At 48.2% G+C, this 23,271-nt stretch overlaps 1 protein-coding gene across 6 annotated transcripts in view; it reads right to left on the bottom strand.

Moving 5' to 3' along the window:
• The window catches only part of plekhg4 (pleckstrin homology domain containing, family G (with RhoGef domain) member 4), a 75,287-nt gene that overhangs the window by 48,361 nt on the left and 3,655 nt on the right, over nucleotides 1–23,271 (bottom strand). For 2 of the 6 annotated variants that reach the window (XM_029114348.2, XM_029114349.2), the window contains exons 2-7: nucleotides 13,172–13,369; nucleotides 10,244–10,366; nucleotides 9,838–9,887; nucleotides 9,625–9,737; nucleotides 6,347–9,499; nucleotides 154–1,008 (exon numbers count right to left, since the gene is read on the bottom strand). In XM_029114348.2, the coding sequence (XP_028970181.2) occupies nucleotides 154–1,008; nucleotides 6,347–9,499; nucleotides 9,625–9,737; nucleotides 9,838–9,887; nucleotides 10,244–10,366; nucleotides 13,172–13,369 (4,492 nt within the window). The remainder of the gene's footprint in view (nucleotides 1–153; nucleotides 1,009–6,346; nucleotides 9,500–9,624; nucleotides 9,738–9,837; nucleotides 9,888–10,243; nucleotides 10,367–13,171; nucleotides 13,370–23,271) is intronic. The other 4 variants (XM_034287471.1, XM_034287474.1, XM_029114351.2 and 1 more) reach the window with 4 other exon arrangements.

Here is a 23,271-nt window from a genome sequence, read left to right as displayed (position 1 = left end):
AGACACGAGAGAAGAACAGGAGAATGGGTGAATTACAATGTCCTCTTCAAACAGAGTGTGAATGTGTCTGTGTGTTGACGTGTGTTGGGGGTGAGTGTGTTTGTTGACTTGTGTGTTGGGGTGTATGTTTCCAGATGTGTTGTTTCTACTCACCAGGAAGACAGAGCACTCCAGAGCTGAGGACAGCAGGATGGATCTTGTGAGCTTCTATCAGAATCTGGGACCGAGGAGATGCTGACAACTGGGAGTTGAAGTGATCAAGATTGGCTGGAGTCTGGTCTAGCTGGGGGGAAAGGGGTGGGGCAAGCTGGGGTGGGTCTAGCTGCTGTGAAAGGGGAGAAGAAAGCTGGGGTGAAGGGGGTGGGTCTAGCTGCTGTGAAAGGGGAGGGGAAAGCTGGGGTGAAGGGGGTGGGTCGAGCTGGTGTGAAGGGGGAGGGGAAAGCTGGGCTGAAGGGGGTGGGTCTAGCTGCTGTGAAATGGGAGGGGAAAGCTGGGGTGAAGGGGGTGGGTCTAGCTGCTCAGAAAGGGGAGGGGAAAGCTGGTTTGAAGGGGGAGGGGAAAGCTGGGGTGAAGAGGGTGTTTCTAGCTGGTGTGAAGGGGGTGGGTCTAGCTGCTGTGAAAGGGGAGGGAAAAGTTGGGGTGAAGGGGGTGGGTCTAGCTGCTGTGAAAGGGGAGGGGAAAGCTGGGGTGAAGAGGGTGTTTCAAGCTGGGGTGAAGGGGGTGGGTCTAACTGGTGTGAAGGGAGAGGGGAAAGCTGGGGAGTAGGGGTTGGGGCTAACAGGGACAAAGGGGGTGGGTCTAGCTGGGGCAAAACGGGTGGGGCTAGCTGGGACAAAGGAGGTGTGGCTAGCTGGGGCGAAGGGGGTGTGGCTAGCTGTAGCAACATGAGCGGAGGGTCTTGTAGCATCGCTGTTGGGCTCTTCTCTAGCTTGGTGTTGATTAATTCACTGGAAGGTTGCTTCTCCATGGAACAGAAGCTGAACACACATTCCTCTGCCTGGATGACGCCTGCAAGCGGAGACACACAGCTTACTGAGAATTCGCAAACATTTGCTAAATTCAAGGGGCAAATACCCAGTTGAAACTCTACATGCAGAATTCTGGTAAAGTCATGCTATTTCCTCAAGCGTAAAATGTAGTGCACTGTCCTTTACTATCACATAAAACTGCCACAACTGGAATCAGGTACCCCAAAACAGGTGCAAATGATTAGAAAATCATTAAGAGTAATGAGGTAACAATATGGTTGTGTGGTAACACTTCATACCAAGATAAATAAAAACATCTGAGGACCTCAGAAGAATCACCATGGACGCCAGTGGTGGTTAAGCTTCCATCTACTTTCTCCTCACTTAGAAAATGCATTTCTGTTGATTTTTAATGAAAAATGATTGCAAAGTACAATCTTTCAGTGTAATCTGTTAAATGAGGTAACCTAAATCTGCTTATAGTGTTGACAGATAAGTGAAGATAACATATCCGTGTCCCCAAATATGTACTGATTTCTTCACAACTGTATTTTAGTCTTGTTGTTCATATATTCTACCAAAAAAGCCACTGAAGTGCGGAGCGAGAAAAGGAGCCGCATGGACTTAGGAAATTCCAGAGTGTGGACGACCACTCATAACAACGCCTTCATGAAGCACACAGAGAACAGGGCTAAATCTATCAGGACACAATATGGCAGGAGCTGCTGTAATTCAAGAGGGATTTGAGCATGAATACTGGTGGTGGAGTAGAGAGGAGTAGAGAGACATGAGGAGGGAAGAGGAATGAGGAAGGAATGGAGAGGGGGACAGGACAAATGCTTGTTATATATCATTCCACCGTAGATAAGAACAAGCCAAGAAGACCAATAGTTGTCTGTTAATTTAACCTTTTCCCTTGTCTGTTACTGGACGCCTTAACTCAGGGTTTCCTGACATAAACACGGCTGTGAAAGTATTTATAAGGAGACCATAAACCCTCTGCTTCAGTCTGGCCCCAGCGATGACCCTAGAGCGGTTTGTTCTGAGTTTCCCTCGTCGTCCTGCTGGGGCTTCCAGCCTCGAAAAAACAGGGGAAGGGGATGTCAGCTGACTGAGAGAAGAGGAAGGGGGCAGATGAAGGAGAGAAGAAAAGTAGGGTGAAGTAAAATAGGGAGGTAGAGTGTGGAGTTGAGGGACAGGAGGAATGGAGATGGTAACATTGTGGGAGTCGAATCTGTTGGCGGCAGGTTGAACCTCTGAACTTCTCCAACGATGCTGATTGCTAGAGTCACAGGCTCTGTGATAGATCTCTTTCACACACACACACACACACACACACACACACACACACACACACACACACACACACACACACACACACACACACACACACACACACACACACACACACACACAATGCCTGTGACTGTCTAGGCATGTGTTGTTTCTACAATGTTAATGGAAGTACTGACAGCCTGCAGACCTCACTGGGCCGTCTCCCCCCAGACTGAACACAAACACGAGACCCCCCCCCCCCCCCCACACACACACACACAGCTCTTGGTTGACCCCAGCAGAGTTTCCTGCTCCAGGTCTCATTACACTGTCTTCAGTCATCCAGCTGGTTAAACCATCATCAGCACACACTGAATTGTCATTATAGACAGTGGATGCATCCCAAATTGCAGTACTATTCCCTATTTAGGGCATTTGTTTTTCCTATTTAAGTCTACTACTTTTCTCTTTTTAAGTGCACAACATTTTACCAATACATATGGTGCACTCATTTAGTTGCAGGTCTGTCCCCTTCTGCCTCCAGAACTGTCTGAATTCATCAAGGGCATGGATTGTACAAGGATGTCAGACCATGCTGAAGCGATCACATCACAGAGTTGCTGCAGATAAGCCGATGTTCATGCCGCTAAAAGTCTGTTCAGTTTCAGCCAAAAGAAGCCCTACTGGGTAGAGGCGTGTAGTAGGCCACTCAAGTACACTTAACTCACTGCCATGTGCCTGGAACAATTCAGAGACACTAGCGGTTTTTCCGCATAGCACAAGCCCGAGGCTTCCAACCCCAACCTGGGGTCTGCCATCCTCACGACCACACAGAAAATGGACCTAGCATAGTTTATTCACTGCTCAATTTTGTCCAATTAGTGATCATGTTTTTCCACTGATTTTACTGGAACCCGGAGTGATCCTCTGCTGCAATAGACTATTCGTGACAAAGACCAACAATGTTCTAGAGATAAGACAACTGGGGAAATTTGCTAAACGTTTTTTAAAACGGCCATTTGTTTCGGTTTTCCGTTAAAACGACGCAGGAGACTTGTAAAAAATGTGACGTAACTTGGCGCATCTTGTTACTGTGACAACATCATCAAACCAAAAATGTCGTGCCGTACTAACCTCCGTGTGGCCTATGACGACGAGATACTTCATGGCTCATCAATGAACTTTGGCTAGGAGTGTAGTATTCTCAATTAGCTAACGTTAGCTAACTAGCAGCATATGTAGCTAGCTTCTCTCTGACGCAGTGACGCCAAGCAGTGATCTGTGCACCCAGACGTTTAATTCCAGGCGATGTAAACACGTTCATACCTGGCGCGCACTCTCTGGTTACCTTAATCACGCACCGTAATCACGCTCACAACTCTAGTGCTTTCCGAGATGCTGTTCGGCAACAATGTGTTGTGGCAATTTGCACGTTTCTGTTGGCTTGCATGATTCTAGACATTGCCCTTCAACCTTTCTCTTCAACAAGCTGTTTTCGTATACAAAACTAACGCCGGTTGGATGTTTTTTGTTTGTCACACCATTCTCTGTCACACCAGCTCTACACACGGCTCGGCCATCCGAAAATCCAAGTACGTTTCTGGGATAGTTGAACGGGCTTTTGGCACCGTTAATTAAACCACCCTCGAAGTCGTTCCTAGTGCACATTCTAACGTCCAAGATTGTATCTTTGTATAAGGATATTCAATTAATGCCTCAGGTATTTTTTGTTTAAGGACGTCACTTAATGCAAAACTGAAATACATTAAATAAACTGTTAAACTAGCAAAAGTAGGGCCTTTTTCATCAAGCAATGAGCTTACCAAATCCTTCACAGATTTCAGAAACCAAACTGTTTTTTAATACATTCATTCCACCTCAGACACCAATGGGTCCGTAATAAATAATTCTAGGTGCTGATTTAATGTTGTAGTATTTTTTTTACAAGCCATTCAACTTTATCTTTGCTAGCTCATCTGGCTTTTCAGGAACTGTCATCCATCAAACAACATATCCAGTTAGTTCGGCCTGTGGCGCTGAGACCAAAACAGAGGCTGCCCACTAACCCCTCCGTGCTTTTGTTACCGCTACCTGTTTAGACACTTCCAACCACCCACCTGGTCTTCCAGGAGGGGTGGGCCCCATCCCGGCGGGTGGCCAGCACAGATCACACAACAAAACCCGGGTAGGAAACAAACACCATTAACCCTGCCAACTGGCCACTCCCATGACGACCTATCCATCAGTGGCTTAGCTTAGCTAACTCACAACAAACTCAGGGGAGCCTGAACTGCTTCCGTCCGTCCTACTCTGAACCCCCCCTTCTCTGTGACTGTATTATTACCCCCCACCCCCCCCCCCCGTCCCCTTCCTCTTTTTCCCTCTCTGCCCTCACCCTCTCTTCCTTTTTCTCTCTCTCCCCCTCCCTCTATTTCTTTTCCCTCTCCAACCACCCTCCCCCCCTCTTTCTTTTCCCCACTCACTCCTCCCACTCTCTCCTTCCTCTCTCTGTCTTTTTTCTTTCTTTCCTTGAGGTAGCTCGTTTCAGCTGCCGAGCATTGCTCACACCTGGACAGAGGTGGTGACGAACAAGTAACGGACAAAGACCATGCACTCCGGAGCCCCCCCCTCCCCTGCCCGGCCTGTCCTCACCCTCCACCCTCCACCCCCCCCACTCCATCTTCCTCTTCCCTGGTGTATACCAACAGCAACAACCTCCCAAACCCAGAGCCCCTATGGGACAGTGTTGGAGACAGTCTCCTATCCTCACTGCTGTGTCGGGGGGCTTCCACAGAGCAAATGTCTGCGTCCTCAACCCTATTTCCTGTATGATGCACTGAGGTATAAAAGCTGGAGGCATGTACTGGGGTTAAACACACGCAGGCCCCATCAGTGTCTGTCAGAGACAGCCTGATCCTAGTGGCTCCGCTCACAGTGGCCTCAACCCTGACTGTATGGAAACTGACACAGGAGGAGCCGGGAAGGAGCCAGGATGGAGCCAGGGCCCAGGTAACCACATCACAGACAGGCAGACAGATGAAGATTATAAACGACTGCAATAATAGTGGAGTGTGTGTGTGTGTGTGTGGGGGGGGGGGTAAGACAGCTATGGCAAGACTGCAGCAAGGCACCCTACTGCCTTTGTAGTACACTCCACATTTAAAGAAGAAAAATTGGGACTGTGTCCCAAATGGCTTTCTGTACACTATATCGCGCTCTAGTGTTACACAGGGCTCATAAAACATAGGGGATAGGGGGCTTTTTAGGACTCTGCCCCAGGAAGGAGGGAGATGTGTAGAGGAGTTGAGGACTAAAGATAAATGAAACACCTTCTAAGTAGGTTTACAGGGTGTCTATCACCGTGTCTGACGACGGTTGGCTCGGTGACAGCAGGAACCTGTGCATTCTGTCTACGGCTCAAACCAGGAGACACATGAGTGGTACCAGACAGGGCGTGGAGACAGACACCATTCGTGTCTGGACGTGTGAACTGTGAAGAAGTGCTAAGACAAAGTGATGGATCCATGCAGCGAGGAGGAGATCAATGGACCACAGGTCCCCGGGGGAATTAACAGCGCCCACATTCAAAACACCTGATCTTACAAAGTGGATATTTGTCATATCAGTCTTGATTCATGAGTCCCCGTGGGCCTGCCGTGTTATTTATAACATCCAATTAGGACATCCGGCTGTTTTCACTGCATAATATTTGGTAATAGTATTTTTTTTGGAGTTGTCTGCACAACGCTTTTTGTCTTAGCTGGTAACATGCAGTAGATTGGTGACACTGACATGAGCAGGTCCTGCAGGTGACATCCACATAAGCACCTTACTTCTGCCCCAAAATAGTGTGAAAAGATATGTCTTTAGCAGATTTAAGGCAGAAATGGAGGTGGAGAAGGAGTTCAAAGAGGTGAGCAGGAGTAATTCAGGTGAATGCTAAACAGAAGAAGAATCTTGAGGGGAGAAAGGAGAATGTTTAGGGGGCAGCACTGACATCAGGAGAGATGAAGTCAGGAGGGATGAGGTCAGGAGGGATGATGGTTGTTGATATTGGGAATGAGGTAGGGAGGGGTTAAGGAGGTAGAGAGAAAGAGGTGTACCTGTCTCTTCTTTCTCTTGGGTCTCCGTGGCTGAATGATGCCCCTCCACCTCTTTTTGCTCCTCCTCCACCTCCATCAGTCTCTGCTCCTCTGGTTCGGTAGAAGGTGTGTCTGTTGTGGAGTGTGTGCGCTGATCATCACTGGACTCCACAGAGTGGAGTGTATGTGATCCAGTGGAGTACTCGGAGTGTGTTAGTGGCGTTAGCAGGGCTGGAGGTAATAGAGGCCCTGGAACCGACTCACACACCCTGGGGTCAACACCATCGTCCTCATCACTTTCTTCAGTCACAGAGTCGACAGGGTCAAAGTTCAGTGGCAGGCTTTTCTCCTTGACCTCCTCAATCTCTTTCGTACTCTCCTGCACATTCCCTCCCTCCACTCTATCTTTGCTCAGCCCCTCCTCTCCCTCTTCTATCCTGTCTTCCTGAATGGGCCTCTGTTCTATGTTCCTCACTTTCTCTCCTGCTTTGCCCTCCTCCCTCTCTATCTCCCTCTCCTCCTTCGCCCGCCTCTTTGTCTCTAGAGAGCGTCTCGCAGTCGGAGTTGCTAAGCGACCGGCTGTTTCTGTGTGTGTGTGGGTGTCAGTTGTTGTGTGTGTGTACGTGTCTGTTGATGTGTGTGTGTTGTCAGACAGCTCCACGCTGGCATCCCCACCTGACTCCCTTATTACGGGGGTCTCTTCCTGGCCACCCGGGAACTCAGCTTTCTCTCTCTTCACTTCTCCTTCCTCCTCACCCACTCTACCCTTGTCTACCACTCCTTTCTCCCTCTCTTCTTTTCCCTCCTCCCTCTCCCAATCTTTTTCTCCACCCTCTTCCTCTCCGTCCACATCCTTCCCTCCTCTCTCCCCAGTATCCTTCTGACTCACCTGCTGCTGTGTTGTTCTTGTCTGATCTACCAGGGAGACGTCAACTCCTTCTTCCTCCTCCTCTCTCTCCACCCTTTTGTCTTCTCCCTTATTCTCTCTCCTTCCTGTCTGCTGTTTCTCTCTCTCCCCATCTCCCCCTCTCTCCCCCAATCTCTCCTCCTCCTGTGTTTTCTCTGAGTCTATAGGGGCCGGTGTGTCTTCTTCAGTGGTGCTGGTTTGATTAGGGCTGCAGTTGGCTGGATAGCTTCCTGTCTCTGCTGTGCTAGCCTCACTGCTCTCTGGCATTGAGGGACAGCGTGCTAAGTGTGTGTGAGCATCAGCCGGAGGAGTGTTGGTTGTTTGCGGAGTGTGTGTCAGGAGTGTGTTCGGTGCTTGCTCCTCTACCAGAGGATCAGAGTGAAGACCTACCTCCCTGATGCCAACCTCCTCCTCTGAGAAGCCAACATGGTTGTCACCTGTCTCTTTAATAGCTGGTGCATTATTATCCTTAACCTCATCCTCTTTTCTTTTGTCCTCAACCTCTTCCTTTTTTTCTTTCTCTTCCAGGACACTGTCTGTCTCCTCTTTCTTTACAGGGCTGTCCTCCTGTCTGATCCTGGTATCTTTCTCCTCTGTCTTTACAGAGCTGTCCTCCTGTCTGATCCTGGTATCTTTCTCCTCTGTCTTTACAGAGCTGTCCTCCTGACTGACCCTTGTATCTGTCTCCTCTGTCTTTACAGAGCTGTCCTCCTGTCTGATCCTGGGATCTTTCTCCTCTGTCTTTACAGAGCTGTCCTCCTGACTGAGCCTGGTATCTGTCTCCTTTACAGGGCTGTCCTCCTGACGGACCCTGGTATTTGTCTCCTCTGTCTTTACAGGGCTGTCCTCCTGACTGATCCTGGTATCTGTCTCCTCTGTCTTTACAGAGTTGTCCTCCTGACTGATCCTGATATCGTTCTCCTCTGTCTTTACAGAGCTGTCCTCCTGACTGATCCTGATATCGTTCTCCTCTGTCTTTACAGAGCTGTCCTCCTGACTGATCCTGGTATCTATCTCCTCTGTCTTTACAGAGCTGTCCTCCTGTCTGATCCTGGTATCTATCTCCTCTGTCTTTACAGAGCTGTCCTCCTGTCTGATCCTGGTATCCATCTCCTCTGCCTTTACAGAGCTGTCCTCCTGTCTGATCCTGGTATCTGTCTCAACTGTCTTTACAGAGCTGTCCTCCTGTCTGATCCTGGTATCTGTCTCAACTGTCTTTACAGAGCTGTCCTCCTGTCTGATCCTGGTATCTGTCTCAACTGTCTTTACAGAGCTGTCCTCCTGACTGATCCTGGTATCTGTCTCCTCTGTCTTTACAGAGCTGTCCTCCTGACTTATCCTGGTATCTGTCTCTGCGAGAGCTGAAACCTCTGTGCCTCCAGTCACTGAATCGCAAACTCTCTGTGTAAAATAGTGGGAACCAGTGGCAGCAGCACTACCTTCATTCCGGACCTCTGTGGGCCGGTCAGGGACCGCCCTCTCGCTGCTGACCCCCTCTTCTCCCGTGGGGAAGGCTTGGGAGTTGGGGAACGCAGGGGTGAGGATGACGGGACGAAATGCGTAGTTGTTCAGGTTCTCCTCAATGAGTCTGGAACCCACCGTGAACTGAGAACTCGTGCTGCTGTTCTTTAAAGGATGGAGGGGAAGGACAGGGGCAGTTCTGGGGGCGTGGGTGGCTTTAAGGGGTGTCGGTTCTTGGGGCTGTTGTGTTAGGGTGGCATTAAGGCATGTGGGTTTTGGGTGCTGTTGTGTCTGGGTGGCTTTAAGGGGCATGTGTTGGGGTGTAGTCCAGGGTTTATGGAGGTTTCTGTAGTTGAGGCTGATGGACTCGGTTAAGGATCCTTTCTGAGGGGAGAAGCGTGGCAGAAGGATATCCTCCAGTTCAACATACTCTCCCTCCAAGTCCGAGTCCTCTTCTGCTGTGATGTCAAAACCCTTCCCATTGTTACTAGTCTTGATTGGCTGTCCCAGCCGTGGGAGGGGCCAACATTCTTTAGCCACGCCCCTATCCACATATTGAGCCTTGGACGTGTCAATCAACATGTCTCTGTCTTTATCCGAGGGCTTGATGACATCCTGCTCCCTGTCTCCGTCCCCCTCTCCCTTGGCAGGGGACCTAGCTGGTGCTGGGTCTTTGGTCCTCGGCCGTGTAATAAACTCAGGGTGTACCACGTCCTCCCAGGGCACTCGGAAGATGTCGTTGTCGGCAGACAGAAGGCAGTGTGACAGCGGCCTCCCCGACCCCGCCCTGCATCGCTCCCTGTTCACTGGCAAGGGATGGAAAACTTCAGAAAACGCCTTGATTCATGAACAACAAACCAAAACCAAAAAAAGTGAGCTTGTTTGGCTGACTGATGACATGGAGTAGAAGAACGGAGAGGTTCTGAGTCACCTGACTGGAGCCAGGCCATGGAGAAGAGAGAAGGGTAGGCTATCTGGGGGACATCCTGCTGCTCTACATACTGACCCCCGGGGGCCAGGCAGCACAGAGCGATGCGAGGGGGCCTGGGGGGGGGCGAAGGGAGGGAGGTTACCGGCATGAGCAGACCGGCAAGTCCAATAAAAATCCAAAAATGCACAAATGATTTCTTGATAAAAGTCTCACCTGAGTGTGGGCGAGGTGGAGTTGGACACCAAAGGCGTGGGAGGAGCCACCTAAATGAATGAATCAATGTGTTTTCGTAGATGTTGTTAATACAGTTGACCACAGAAACACACAACACACATAAATCAGACGGCAAGAAAGAATGTGTCAGGCCCGGCGTGCGCTGACCCCACTGAAATGTACATACATAGACAGTGTATTAGCGTGGCAACAGTAACCACACCATCCCCAACCGTGACCCCGCCCCCCAACCATTGACCCCGCCCACCGGCTAACAGGTGTAACTTGCTGGTTCTCTACGATGAGATGTGTCATTCACCCAAGACTAGTCCCAATGGGGCCAGTGGCTGAGAAGTGGCATGGGCCTGGCAGGCTCTACATCCCCGGGTCTAACTCAGTCCAGTACCTGAAGGTAGAAGTCCCCGGGACGGAGGAGGCTGGGGTCCAGGGAAGACAACTGGATGATCACCTTGTCATGGAGACACAAAGGCCAACCCTGGTGGCGAAACAGCAGACCACAGTACTGGAACTGCGGGACACAGTGACACAATTAGTTTGACTGAATACCAACAAATACAACTTCATCATTCAGTCTGGCACTTTGGTGATTAACAAAATACTCACTGGTTGGGTTTATTACTGGTTGTGTTATATGTTGTTTATATGTGGATAATCTGTAACTACAATCACAGTCATACCTCAGTTTGGGTCAGAATGCAAATGGTTTTGACAACATTTTGATAACAAATTTGGCAGAAATATTACATAGTACAAACATTTTAGGGACCCTCTTTGGCTTGACAGCCCCACTTTCATAACGGCTGTTGCCCAAAACATGAAGACTTGCATGTTTAAGAGTGACAAACACAGGTCATTAGTTTTTTGACAGCTAACACCACACATCGCAATATTTGAGGTACGGTCCCTCTGTGTATCACAAAATATTTGGCCATCCTAACAGAACAGACACTTGACAGCAAAACACAGTACGGTCAGCACGCAGAAGCCCATGGAGACGGGTGGGGAACGCTACACCATAGAGGGATGGAGGCAGAGGGATGTGTCTCCGTCAGGGATGGACAGCCCAAAGAGAGCCAATATTATCACAAAGGAACATTTATATAAAAGGCCTAATCAACAAACAACCAAGTCCCAGAAACAACGTCAGTCTGAAGATCACTGCACTCCCATTGCACACATCAAAAAGAGGCCATTTTATTTTAGATCGTTGGTGTGGTTTAAAACAAAGGCCTGAGACTGAGATGAGAGAATAGAGGGAGAGAGGAGAGCATGAGAAAGAAAAGAAGAAAGAAACACAGACATCAAACACTCAGGGTTCTTCAGTTACCCTTCTTCATCGGGGGAGGGGGTTTTATGCTCCTTCCCACTGACTTCAGGTATATTATCTATCTTTCCACTGATTTCAGGTGACTAGTATATCTTCCCACTTTCTATCTACTGACTTCAGGTGTGTTGTCCATCTACTGACTTCAGGTGTGTTGTCCATCTACTGACTTCAGGTGTGTTGTCCATCTACTGACTTCAGGTGTGTTGTCCATCTACTAACTTCAGGTGTGTTGTCCATCTACTGACTTCAGGTGTGTTGTCCATCTACTGACTTCAGGTGTGTTGTCCATCTACTGACTTCAGGTGTGTTGTCCATCTACTGACTTCAGGTGTGTTGTCTATCTCAGAATACCCCCTCCCCCTAAAGGATATCATGAGGGCTTCCGCCATGCTTTCCCATAGAGATGAGATCAACAGAGCCTTGCTTTGTCTGGGTCTTCAACCCCCCCCCCCAACTTTCCCCGTACTCCTCCTCCTTTCTTTCACCCTCCGAGTGAGAAACAGAATGGGACGGAGGTCTTCTCATCTGACCTCTGTTAATCTGTCCATCTCTTGCCCTCTTTCATGCTTTCTCTCTGCATTTTCTGTCAGAGGTGTATCTGTTTAGTCACTAATTGAAGGCTTCGCCTCCCTCATGATGCTGAGTCATTAACCCTGTTAGTCACCCAGGTGAGCCAGCCCTCTACTTATCCCCTCACTCTCTCTCTCTCACTGTCTCTACCTCCCTTTTCTTTCACTGCCGCCACCTCTCTCTTTCTTTTAACCCTCCCGTCTCTAACCCCTCCTCTTTCTCTCGTATCGTGACTCACTCGCACATGTAACTAGAGACAAAGATAGCTTGTCTTGTTATTTTAGATGCTCCTTGTTTTGGTAATACGAGGAGGCAGTTCTCCTGAACCACCGTTGTTAATGATGGTTACCAGCCGACAACCCCTCCTCTCACGCCCCCTCTCACGCCTCCTCTTTGTAGAAAAAACCCACGCGTCACCAATCATCCTCCACTTCCTATACTGTCAACACTTTGTGATGCCACACACACACACACACACACAGGCAAACACACACACACACACACACAATCACAGCAGGCCATCAGCTTTATCCCTCCCTCTACCCCACCCCTCATCCCTCTACCTCCCCCCACATCCCTTCACCTCCCTCCTGAGCCCATCCCTTCTTCACCTCCCTCCTGAGCCCAACTCTTCTTCACCTCCCTCCTGAGCCCATCCCATCTTCACCTCCCTCCTGAGCCCAACTCTTCTTCACCTCCCTCCTGAGCCCATCCCATCTTCACCTCCCTCCTGAGCCCAACTCTTCTTCACCTCCCTCCTGAGCCCATCCCATCTTCACCTCCCTCCTGAGCCCAACTCTTCTTCACCTCCCTCCTGAGCCCATCCCTTCTTCACCTCCCTCCTGAGCCCAACTCTTCTTCACCTCCCTCCTGAGCCCAACTCAGCAGCATCACAACATTGACAGTGTCAACCCCAGGAGTCAGAGAGTTGTTTTATCACAGTCATGACCACCGCCTCTGTACAGAAACCTCCTAACCATCACACCACAAAAAGCCTTTGGAAAAATATCAGTTAAGTGCTCACAAGACAAGATGGTACTAGATGTACAGAGGTCTTACTAGAAGTTAAGTATTACTGCTTTTGACTACTATGCCCCATTTTCATGGACTGCCTTGCAGAGTAAACAACAGCCCCAAGTCTTGGTGCCTATAAGACAGCTGAAATGGACTGTGTGTGTGATTCCTACCCATATAATTCCTTGTACTTTCTTTTTCTCTATATATAATCATCTTTTATTTTGCCATAACACATGGCTTTGCTGTAAAAGAGACATAGGACTCAGATTGAAGTTTAAATAAAGGGAGGGGGGAGAAAAGGAGGTGGGAGAAACCTGATAGAGGGGCAGGAGACTCCTGAAGAGGGACATGACAGATGTCCAGTGTAGACATGCTAGCCCCCCCCCACCCCCAACTCACACAGGCATGCTGCTGGATAGTCTGCAGTATGTGTTTGGCCGGAACCAGGAAGTCTATGAGGTACCGGAGTCCATCTCCTCTGTAGCGGCTCTCCACCACGTCCAACACCTGACACAGCAAGGTGGCCTCTGTGGCCTCCAACGGGAGGTAGAGGGCGGACAGCGTGGCCTGGATGCAGCTGTCCAGGGATTCAGTGTCCTGGCAAGAGAAGGGGAGAGGGATCGACTGAGAGAGGAGAAGGCTGGGCATATGAACCACACACTCCCAGGCTCTGGCGGCGCGACCCGTTTCTGTCCGTGTCTTTGCGTGTACACCCTCACTCACCATTGCTTTCCCTCCGTCTCTCACTTTCTCTCTCTCTTTGTCAACAGTTCACAGAACCAGGCAAAACAGGAGAAGCAGCTTCAGGACCTCACAGGGTACCAGGTGGAACATAAAACCAGCAGACTCCGCGTAGGGTAACAGCTGGAACAGAAAACCCCCAGGCTGCTGCCCTCATTGGGTAATATTTAAATCCCAACAACCTGTATAGTCCCCTGCGTCTGACCAGATCCCAGACCAAACTGACACCACCAGATCCCAACACTCCCCCAGCAACAGGCCCCAGCACCACATCACAACTTGGGACACTATCTGAGAATATTCCAGCTCCATGAGTCATACTGACATGTTTGCACTTCCATACGACTGACACAGTGAGACTATAGTCAGCAGTGAAATGTATCTGGGAAGGACGATATTAGCACTTAGCTATCAGCTGTCACCGGTTCCATACTATGAGGCGCTATAGCAAGACACAGCTTGTCTACCTCTACACTTAGAAATAAGAGTTTCAAACAATATATTACATCAATTCCATTGTAAGATGAGAGTTTGTTAAAAACAACACTTTAAATCAACTGAATTAATATGAATCAAGTGTTACTGAAGAGCAACTGGTCAGGTTAAACGTGTCTGCATGGTTAGTGAGTGTCTAGAACGCTTGAGATGGGATAGCCTTTACTCCTGGCACTGAGGAGCAAAGCCTTTTGTCCTGGCACTAAGGAGCAAAGCCTTTTGTCCTGGCAATGAGGAGCAAAGCCTTTTCTCCTGGCACTGAGGAGCAAAGCCTTATCTCCTGGCACAGAGGAGCAAAGCCTTATCTCCTGGCACTAAGGGGCAAAGCCTTCTCTCCTTGGACCAGATCAGAATTCTTCAACAGAGACGGTCATGAGAGTGGGTCATACGCAGCCAGGTAGGCAGACAAACCATGGACGCAAGCAGGCAGTCAGTGTTTGATAAGGCATGGAACTAGCAAGAATAGTTGTGGGACTTGAAAACCAGAACAATGAATCCCTATCTACTGTGTGCAGAGTTCAATCAATACAGGTTATACACACACAGACACACACCGATAGACACAGACCCACGCACACACACACGCACACACACACACACACGCACACACCAGACTGCCCTGAATGCAACCCATCTCATACACTCGGTCTGCTGGTGTGTCACCTTCCTCTCCAGGTGTCCCTGAAGGCCCTGCCCTTCATGTCCTTGGTCACAGGAAGGGAAGAGAGAGGGAGAGAGGGAGGGAGGGAGAGAGGGAGAGACAGAAAGAGGGAGAAGAACAGAGGGTCTTTATCTGGCTCATAATCTCACTTTGATGGTGTCTGTCTGTCTGGGGATTTCAGCACACTTTAATTAGGTTGGCCCATTATTCCGAGGCGTTCTCCTCACTCCAAATGTCTGCCGTTAGACTGCAGGCCTTGACGAGACGTCTAGGCGAGGCAAAATGCCTCGTTCACACTGCAACATCTTTCGTTAGGACGTGCTTCCTTCCTCAATCTTGTTCTGCCAATGGTTAGACAAGCGTGCAGTTTATAGCGCACAGAGTAGCGTGTTCGTCAGAGATTAGATATCTTTTGAGAGACCCGCAAAATATGACCTTTAAGTTGAGAGAGGATAACCAAATTGTCTCAGGAAATAATCAAACGTTTCGTTTTAGTCACATCCTCCTCAGGTTGTTTCTGTAAATTTCCATGAAGTTAAACTAGACTACAAAAAGAGCCAAGGATCGCTGAATATGACCAGCATCTGACCCAATGTAGTGGAGTGCTTAAGGTTAATGTGAGCAAGGTTCACCTATCCAAGGAACCTTTTCTTAAAGGTTGCTGTTTAAGAATGTGCAGGCCCTTTGTTAGCATCCAGGCTAACTACTGTATCTGCTAGCATCCATGCTAATTCTCAGCTAGCTCTAACAGGACTGATCTTGGTGTCACACCAATACTATCATATTCTACAGGTTTTATCTCCTAGATATTCATGGAAACCAGTCAGAGGGTTAGGTCTTATTCTGTGCTACAGCCACGACAGCATTTAGGGAGCATCCCAATTCTGTTGCTGCATTCAGGTTACAATTTAGGGTACAGCTCAATTGACAGGTAAACACACACGCGCACACACACACACATACACACATACACACACACACACACACACACACACACACATTATGGAGAGGGTGTGGTGCCACAATGCTTTTATTTGAGTGAGTGCCTTTGTATGGTCCCATCCCAAGAGACAGTGTGTGTACGCATGTTATTCCCAGGGGTGTTTTAGCCCACCCAGAGCAGACCAAAGACCATGTTGAATAATTCACGACGTCATCATTAGCGCTCCGTGCTCTCTGGGCTGTCAGTCAGTTAACCAGCAGAATAGACAGGGAGGGAGGGAGGGAGGACCAACGGTCCATAAATGGTTCCCAAAAACACCCAACCATGACATCTTAAATGAAGACATCAAGTCTTACCTGGACCTGTGTTTCCTAACTTGGCAGGCTTATTCTAACACGATGACACAACCAAAGATGTAGCGCTCAGAAATAGATAGTTTGGGCTTTTCAGTTGCAACACATTTAGGACCTTTTAATATGCTAGTCTTAAATTCAGCCCTGCCCCCTTGTTGGGAAGATAAAGCCATAAAGAGGTATGGCCTGGATGGGGGGGGTGCTGGGGAGGGACTGAGAGATATATTAGCCTGATTGGTCCAGGAAGGAAGGAACATTTATTAATACATTTCCTCTCTTGAAATGTGTGAGAGAAAGCACATTGTGACAAACTCAGGAATGAAAACACTTACTTTAACCGCCCCATCTCTCATTTCTTAAAGCCTCTTCGAATATATTGAAGCTCAGTAGCTTTCCTTCAACATCATTACAGCTGGAGTAACCCTAATGTTCTATAATACCACCAAAGAAATCAGACGAAGGGGGGGGATAATTTGCTCCTTCAGAATGGTGGGTTTCCTAAAGAACACGGTCCAAATCCTTCACTCATCCCATAAACCATGCACGGTTGACCTAGCCTGTCACAATAGAACCAAATAATACAGCAGCTCCAAGATGGCAGACCTTGCCCTCCTGGCAGCCACAGCGGATTAGAGAAAATTGTTTAATTATTTATTTTTATGACTAACAGTGTTTGAACCCAGGTCTTTAGAGTGAAGCTGTATCGCTTGACAGGGTTGTTTTGTGAAGCGTGGAGAAAGAGAGAGAGTCCAAAAGGGAGAGTTTGAGTCAAATGACTGGGCAGCCTCCATAATGACATCATTATGCTGGGTGAGAAAAACTGTGTGTGTGTGTGTGTGTGTGTTTTGGTGAGAAAATAGTCACAATCAATAAAAAGTCGGTATAAGAGTTGGAAAGCTTGTCAGATTGGCTATACAGGCTCCTTGCCTCGGGATGGGACAAAACCACCAACCAACTCTCACACATTGAAGTGGGCATTTAGAAAAAGTATCTTTGGCTTTTATACACTAACTGGTTGGAGATGATCCTCATACTGAAATATGTAGCAAGCCAACAAGCAGTGGAGGACTTTGAGTCATCAGGCATCAGTCTTAGAAAACCTAGAGGACTGTAAAAGAGTGTCATTATAAAACCCCTAAATGTCTACTGCCTACAACCACATTAGCCAACAGCTCACCAAGTGGCAGGATCTGTTTAAACCTGTCTGTCTGCGTGTGTGTGTCTGTGTGTCTGTCTGCCTGTCTGTCTGCCTAGCTAATCTCCATGAATATGTGATAGAAGAGAAGCACACATTTCCATAAGTGGGCCTAATTGCAGGGCATACACACACACACACACAGACACCTGGAGTTGAAGTGCTTGATCAACCATATGAGCAGGCCTGCAACACGAATCATTCAAGTCAAAAACAGTGCACGAGACAGAGAACAGGGTGTCATTTGGGCCCCTCTGTGGTGTTATATATAGAGCCTATTAGATTATCCCTGTGCTAATCCCATCTCCATAGGTTAACCTCAGTTCACTGAACAATCAATCAGATCCTATTCCCTGGAGGGCTGTTTCACTCAGCTAAACAGGTTTACTGCTTAAATGGCCCATGGTTTAAAACCTGCTTCATGTCTGTCTGGGCTTGTGTGCCAGTGTGTGTGTGTGTGTGTGTGTGTCAGTGGAAGAGACAGGGGTGATGCTAAAACATTTTCCCTTACCGGTCATCTTGCCTGATTAAGATACCAAAGAGAAGACTGGCCAGGAAGGAAGAGATCTTCCCAATCAGAAATGAGGAATGGATGATGATGGAGGTAGTGAATCTGACAAAATAACTTTCATGCAGACAGCCTATGGGGTGTGTGGTTATAGTAGGTTACGGTGAAGGTTACTGATAGGTGGTAGGAGTTTTTGTGGTAGATGTTGTGTAACCTTTATGTTATAGTAGTTGTTCTGCAAGATTTTATAGTAGTGGTTGTGGTAGAGTTCATAGTAGTTCTTGTGCTAAATGTTTTGGTGGATCTTATGGTAGAGGTCAAGCCCCTAAATGGATTTGAGTATACACAGAGTAGCAGGTATTAACCCTCTCTTAACATACACCTGGTGATAGTAACTCAGCTAGCCCACCAGAGACATGACCCCTGACCTTGCACCAGTGACAGACCAGGCCAGCCACACATCAGAGAAAACCAGAGGGATTAAAAAGAGTGAGAGAAGAGAGATAGCAGTGCAGAGAGAAAAGAGAGAAAGAGGAGAGTGATAATCATGGGAGAGAGAACCAGGGGAGAGATCTACAAATGTCTATGGCAGAGAAAGCAGCAAGAGACAACAGGAGAGAGATCTACAAATGTCTATGGGAGAGAAAGCAACGAGAGACAATGGGAGAGAGAATCAGGGAGAGAGATCTACAAATGTCTATGGGAGAGAAAGCAGCGAGAGACAACAGGAGAGAGAACCAGGGAGAGAGATCTACAAATGTCTATAGCAGAGAAAGCAGCGAGAGACAACGGGAGTGAGAACCAGGGAGAGAGCCAGGAGAGTCATTAAATCACAGAATTTGTCTGAACAATAATAGCAACCCACTGTGTCAAAGACCAACCCTGACCCAGTAGACCTGGTTCTGCTTACGTTTAGCTGCCTACGTTTAGCTGAACATCCCTGACCTCTACACACCTCCAGCGGGAAGAGCCGGGAACTCTCCACTCTCCACAGTCCTCTTCCTGACAGTGTACCAGGTGTCACCCTGTTTGCTACCGCTTTCACAGGGGCTTGGGTGGAAAATAGTGCACTAAATAAGGATTAGGGTGTTATTTGAGACACGGTCCCTGGCTCCGGGATCCCCACTCGCCGGCAGCATCAACTCGGGCCCCAGGCCTGGAAAAACATTGTGTCAGGAAACATTTTATTGAGGTGAAAGGAGACAGTTGGACAGAAGTTGCCGCATTTAGCCGTTTTTCCTGGATGTCGTTTCCCAAAGGAAGTGGATGCACATTACCAGGCTCATTTGGATGATGGTTCAAAGATGATTCGATGACAGAACTGACTGTAATAATGACAGAGATTTCCACGTTTTCACAAAGGCCAAGTACCCACTCGGAGATAACGCTAAATCAGGAATGAACATGCTGCGTAAGACACAACGTCCATTGGCCAAGAAAACATACCTTTTATTAGCTTGTGCAATAACAACACATCAGGTGTTGATGACCGATAGTTAAAATGTCATTGTGAACTAAAGACATTGGAGACAAAGTATCCTGCAAAATAACTGACACACCACTGCAAACGAGAGTCTGATAAAAACACAATAGCAGCCACTTCTGAAGAACTGTAGACAGAACACATCCAGGATTGCAATGCATAAACACACACACACACAATTAGGCTCCTCGTCACATTCCTGTTGTGTATCAAGTTGGAAGATAACTTGGTGTGAAGGAACACTAAACCTACATTGAGTAATATCTTGAAAACCACCCATGAAAAATTAAGGCCAGGCATTCCAAAGAGAACTGAAAATGTGGGGCTCACAAATCACCTCAGCCCTAGAGGATAAACCCCCAGGTTGGACCTAATGTCTGAAAATGTTAATTACAGGGGGAGAGAAGGATAGATGGACATAGAGAGAATCTTATCCAACAGGGAGTTGAGTATAAAAGGCCTAATCAACAACCTAGTCCCAGGAACAACGTCAGTCTGAAGGTCACTGCACTCCCTTCTCACATCAAAAGGAGGCCTTTCATTTCCCAATTGTTGGTGCGGTTTAAAACAAAGGCCCAAGGGCAGTGCTGTCAGAGGGTCGGTGTTTGCGGAAGGCAAGCCAAGCTCTGTCTCCATCGATCCCATATAAGCTAGAGACACAACCCTGACATCTCTCAGAAGTGGGTTACTCGTGTGTTTGCGCGCACGCCCGCCCGTCTGCCCGTCCACACATGCACACAGAATAAACTGGGTTATCATTGTTTTCTGAAGGATTTTTCCATACACTAATCTGAACACCTACCCTTCCAGCAGTCTGCCATCTTTATGACTAGCTTTGCTTTATATGCCTCTGGAGGTGTGAATGTCTGGAGAAAGCTTCTGAGACCATGGGAACTAATAGGTTGGACAGGCTGAGGGACAACCATGAACAGGAGCTAATGGAAGTCCACAAATAGCATCCTATTCTACAGTGGACTACTTTTGAGGGTCCACAGTTGCCCGGCAACAGCCAAACAATGGACAGAGCCACCAGAGATAATTTTCTTATCCGCCAGGACTGCATAGAAAAAAAGACATCCGATTGGTCCCATAAATAGATGACTCAGATCAGAGAAGACAACGGGTTGAACCAGCCTCAGAATCTATGTCAGTGAAGCAATATTTAAAAGAAAGGCATCATTGTCTGCCTGCCTGTTCAGTTTCATGCACAGCTGACATGCACCGTGTTCCGCTATACTTCCTTCTTATATGACCCTATCGGGTTGAAATTGGCTACGCCACACACCAGCCAGACACATAGCTATGTGCTTCCTGTCAACGTCCTGCGCTCATTGGGACAGGCCTACCCCCTCACAAGGCTCGGAGAAGACATGGGATATTCGATTTGTCGTCGGGTATATTCTCCTTGAGAACACTTACACTCTGAGTGATTCAACAGGTTTGAGTTGTGTCGAATTGAAGTCTTTCTGAAACCTTTAAGCCAACTAATCTTTCCTGAAAAACTTTACCCATTGGATAAGTATTGTGTCCTTGCCAAGCACAGATGGAAGACCTTGAGTTTTTCACAACAGGGAAACTGCAGTTATTGTCAGGATCAGGTGTACATTTGGAAATTGAAATTACAAACTTTACAGGCAGATGATCAAATTAAGACACAGCATCTGAATGGACCATCCCATGCTCAGTAGGATCTACTCAGAAGGGCAGTAGAATCAGAAATTCTTCTGAAACGTCTTTAAATTAAGTGATTACAAAAGTAAAGACGCAAACAGGTCTGTAGTGAAACGATGTCTCGGAAGCAGCCAGATAATCCCCAATAGACCATCCAACTAATCTCAGCAACACGTCAGGTTTCAGTACCAAATGGCACCCTAGTTCACATTTAGCGCACTACTTTTGACTGGAGCCCATTAATTAGGGTGTCATTCGAGATCCACTGGCCTGCGGTCAAAAGTAGGGCACTATATTGGGAATAGGGTTCAATTTGGGGTCCAAAAGGGTCCCTCCCCATAGGTAGGACGTCTAACAAGGCAGCTAGATAATGTCTCTGCCAGCTCTGTAGACTCTCTGTATCCATGGAGACCGTGTGTAAAGGCATCGCCTTCCCGTCACCATCATCAAAGGCCTTCCTCCCAAAAGCTGCCAGCCACAACTCAGTGTCGCTCCACCACAGTGACCGGTGGGGTCCTGGTGCCCGGCCAGACGGACGAGGCCGAAGTCCGGGACGGTGAAAGGCGGGAGCGTCGCTGTGCGTCTCTGCCATTCGAAACCCCTTCCTGTGTCCTGGGAGCCGGTGGGGATCAAGCCCAGCAGGGGTGACTCAACCCAAGGGTCAAGTGGGAGGAGCCGACCAACATTTGGGTGGTCCAGAGTCAAAGGAGGGGGAACAAAGGCAAACTGACCGACTGACAAGCTGACTGACTGTTTGACTGACTGACCAACGGGCTGGCTGACTGACTAACTGGCTGACTAGCTGACAAACTGTCTGTCTGACCAGCTGATTGACTGGCTGACCTTAATGAGCTTTCCCAGATGAAGAGGTTGCTAGGTGGAAAGTGTCAGGTAAAAGATAATTCGGGCTGCCACGGTTTAACAAACCCACGGTTCAATTGGACTGCGTTTTGTTCGGAGCTGTCTTAATACGAGGTTCATTTGGATTGCAAAGAGTTCCGGGCCACACACTAAAACAAGTTACGTATTTGTAAGTAAACTGGAGTGCATTATAACACATCATAAAAACCATGTTGGCAGTGGGAGCAGCAAACATCATGACATCATGCTGAACAATGCCCAAATCACCATCCATCAGGTGGTCTCTGAGTGCCCTATAAACTCCCCCTTCCCTCTACTGACATTTGGAAGTACCCCAACCCCCTTGTACAAGAAAAAACAGGGGTACTGTCAATAAGAGTGCTGCCAGTTGATAAGGGCCTGCTCTGTTCTACAGACAGTCTGGTGAAGCTGTCAGTTGATAGGGGCCTGCTCTGTTCTACAGACATGGTTCAAGATTTTTACCATAATAAACATGTCTTTAATGAATGATGAAATGCCATGTTCTGCCCCAGGTTCTACCCACTGAGGTATAAACAGTAACCCCTGACTCACAGAGGTAACCCCATAACCCTTGACCCACTGAGGTAACCTCATAACCCTTGACCCACTGAGGTATAAACAGTAACCCCTGACCCACAGAGGTAACCCCATAACCCTTGACCCACTGAGGTATAAACAGTAACCCCTGACCCGCAGAGGTAACCCCATAACCCTTGACCCACTGAGGTAACCTCATAACCCTTGACCCATGGAGGTAACCCCGCAACACTTGACCCACTGAGGTAACCTCATAACCCTTGACCCATGGAGGTAACCCCGCAACACTTGACCCACTGAAATATAATCCAGTTATCCTTGACCCGCTGAGGTAACCCCGTAACCCTTCACCTACTGAGGCATAATCTCATAACCCTTGACCCAGTGAGGTAACCCCGTAACCCTTCACCCACTGAGGCATAATCCCATAACCCTTGACCCAGTGAGTTAACCCTGTATCACTGTAAAAGTGATGAAAATCTGTTAAAAGTGAATTGCACTGTGAACTCACCTCATTCTACTAATATTGGATGTAACTTTTTGTTTTTAAACATTTATGATTTACAGTTCTCACAGAAATATCGGTAATGCATCTCCGGCCTCCTAAAAATCACAGGAGGTTTTCCTGCCCCCCCTGTCCCATCCTTCAGTGTGTCGGCCTCCACATGTCTTGTTTGACCTGCCCGTCACGCCCCGGCAAGGCCTGATCCACTCTGCCTCCCAGCCCCCACACCCAGGAATTACCGGGGTCACACCACTGTTTCCGTCAATACGTCTTCACTCCCTCATGTCCTCTTCCAGATGCATTTCAACAGGGCCGACGCCACACTCACAGGCTGCTACCAAAGCAGAAAGCGGATGGGTAGGATGCTCTAGTGTTTATCTGCCCAGAGAAGTTAACAACCCTGCACAGAGCGCCGATTGTCAATCTCTTTGGTTTTCAGATCACCTACAGTCAGCCAAGGTTACTGGTAAAGGCTCCCGCTGGCATTTCTGTCTTGCCATTCGCTTTATAGCACAACATAGCTTG

Source organism: Esox lucius, chromosome 2, assembly GCF_011004845.1.
Source record: "Esox lucius isolate fEsoLuc1 chromosome 2, fEsoLuc1.pri, whole genome shotgun sequence".
Taxonomy (NCBI): Eukaryota; Metazoa; Chordata; class Actinopteri; order Esociformes; family Esocidae; genus Esox; species Esox lucius.
Note: the sequence above shows the minus strand (reverse complement) of the source record. Positions and strands in the feature narration are given on the sequence as shown.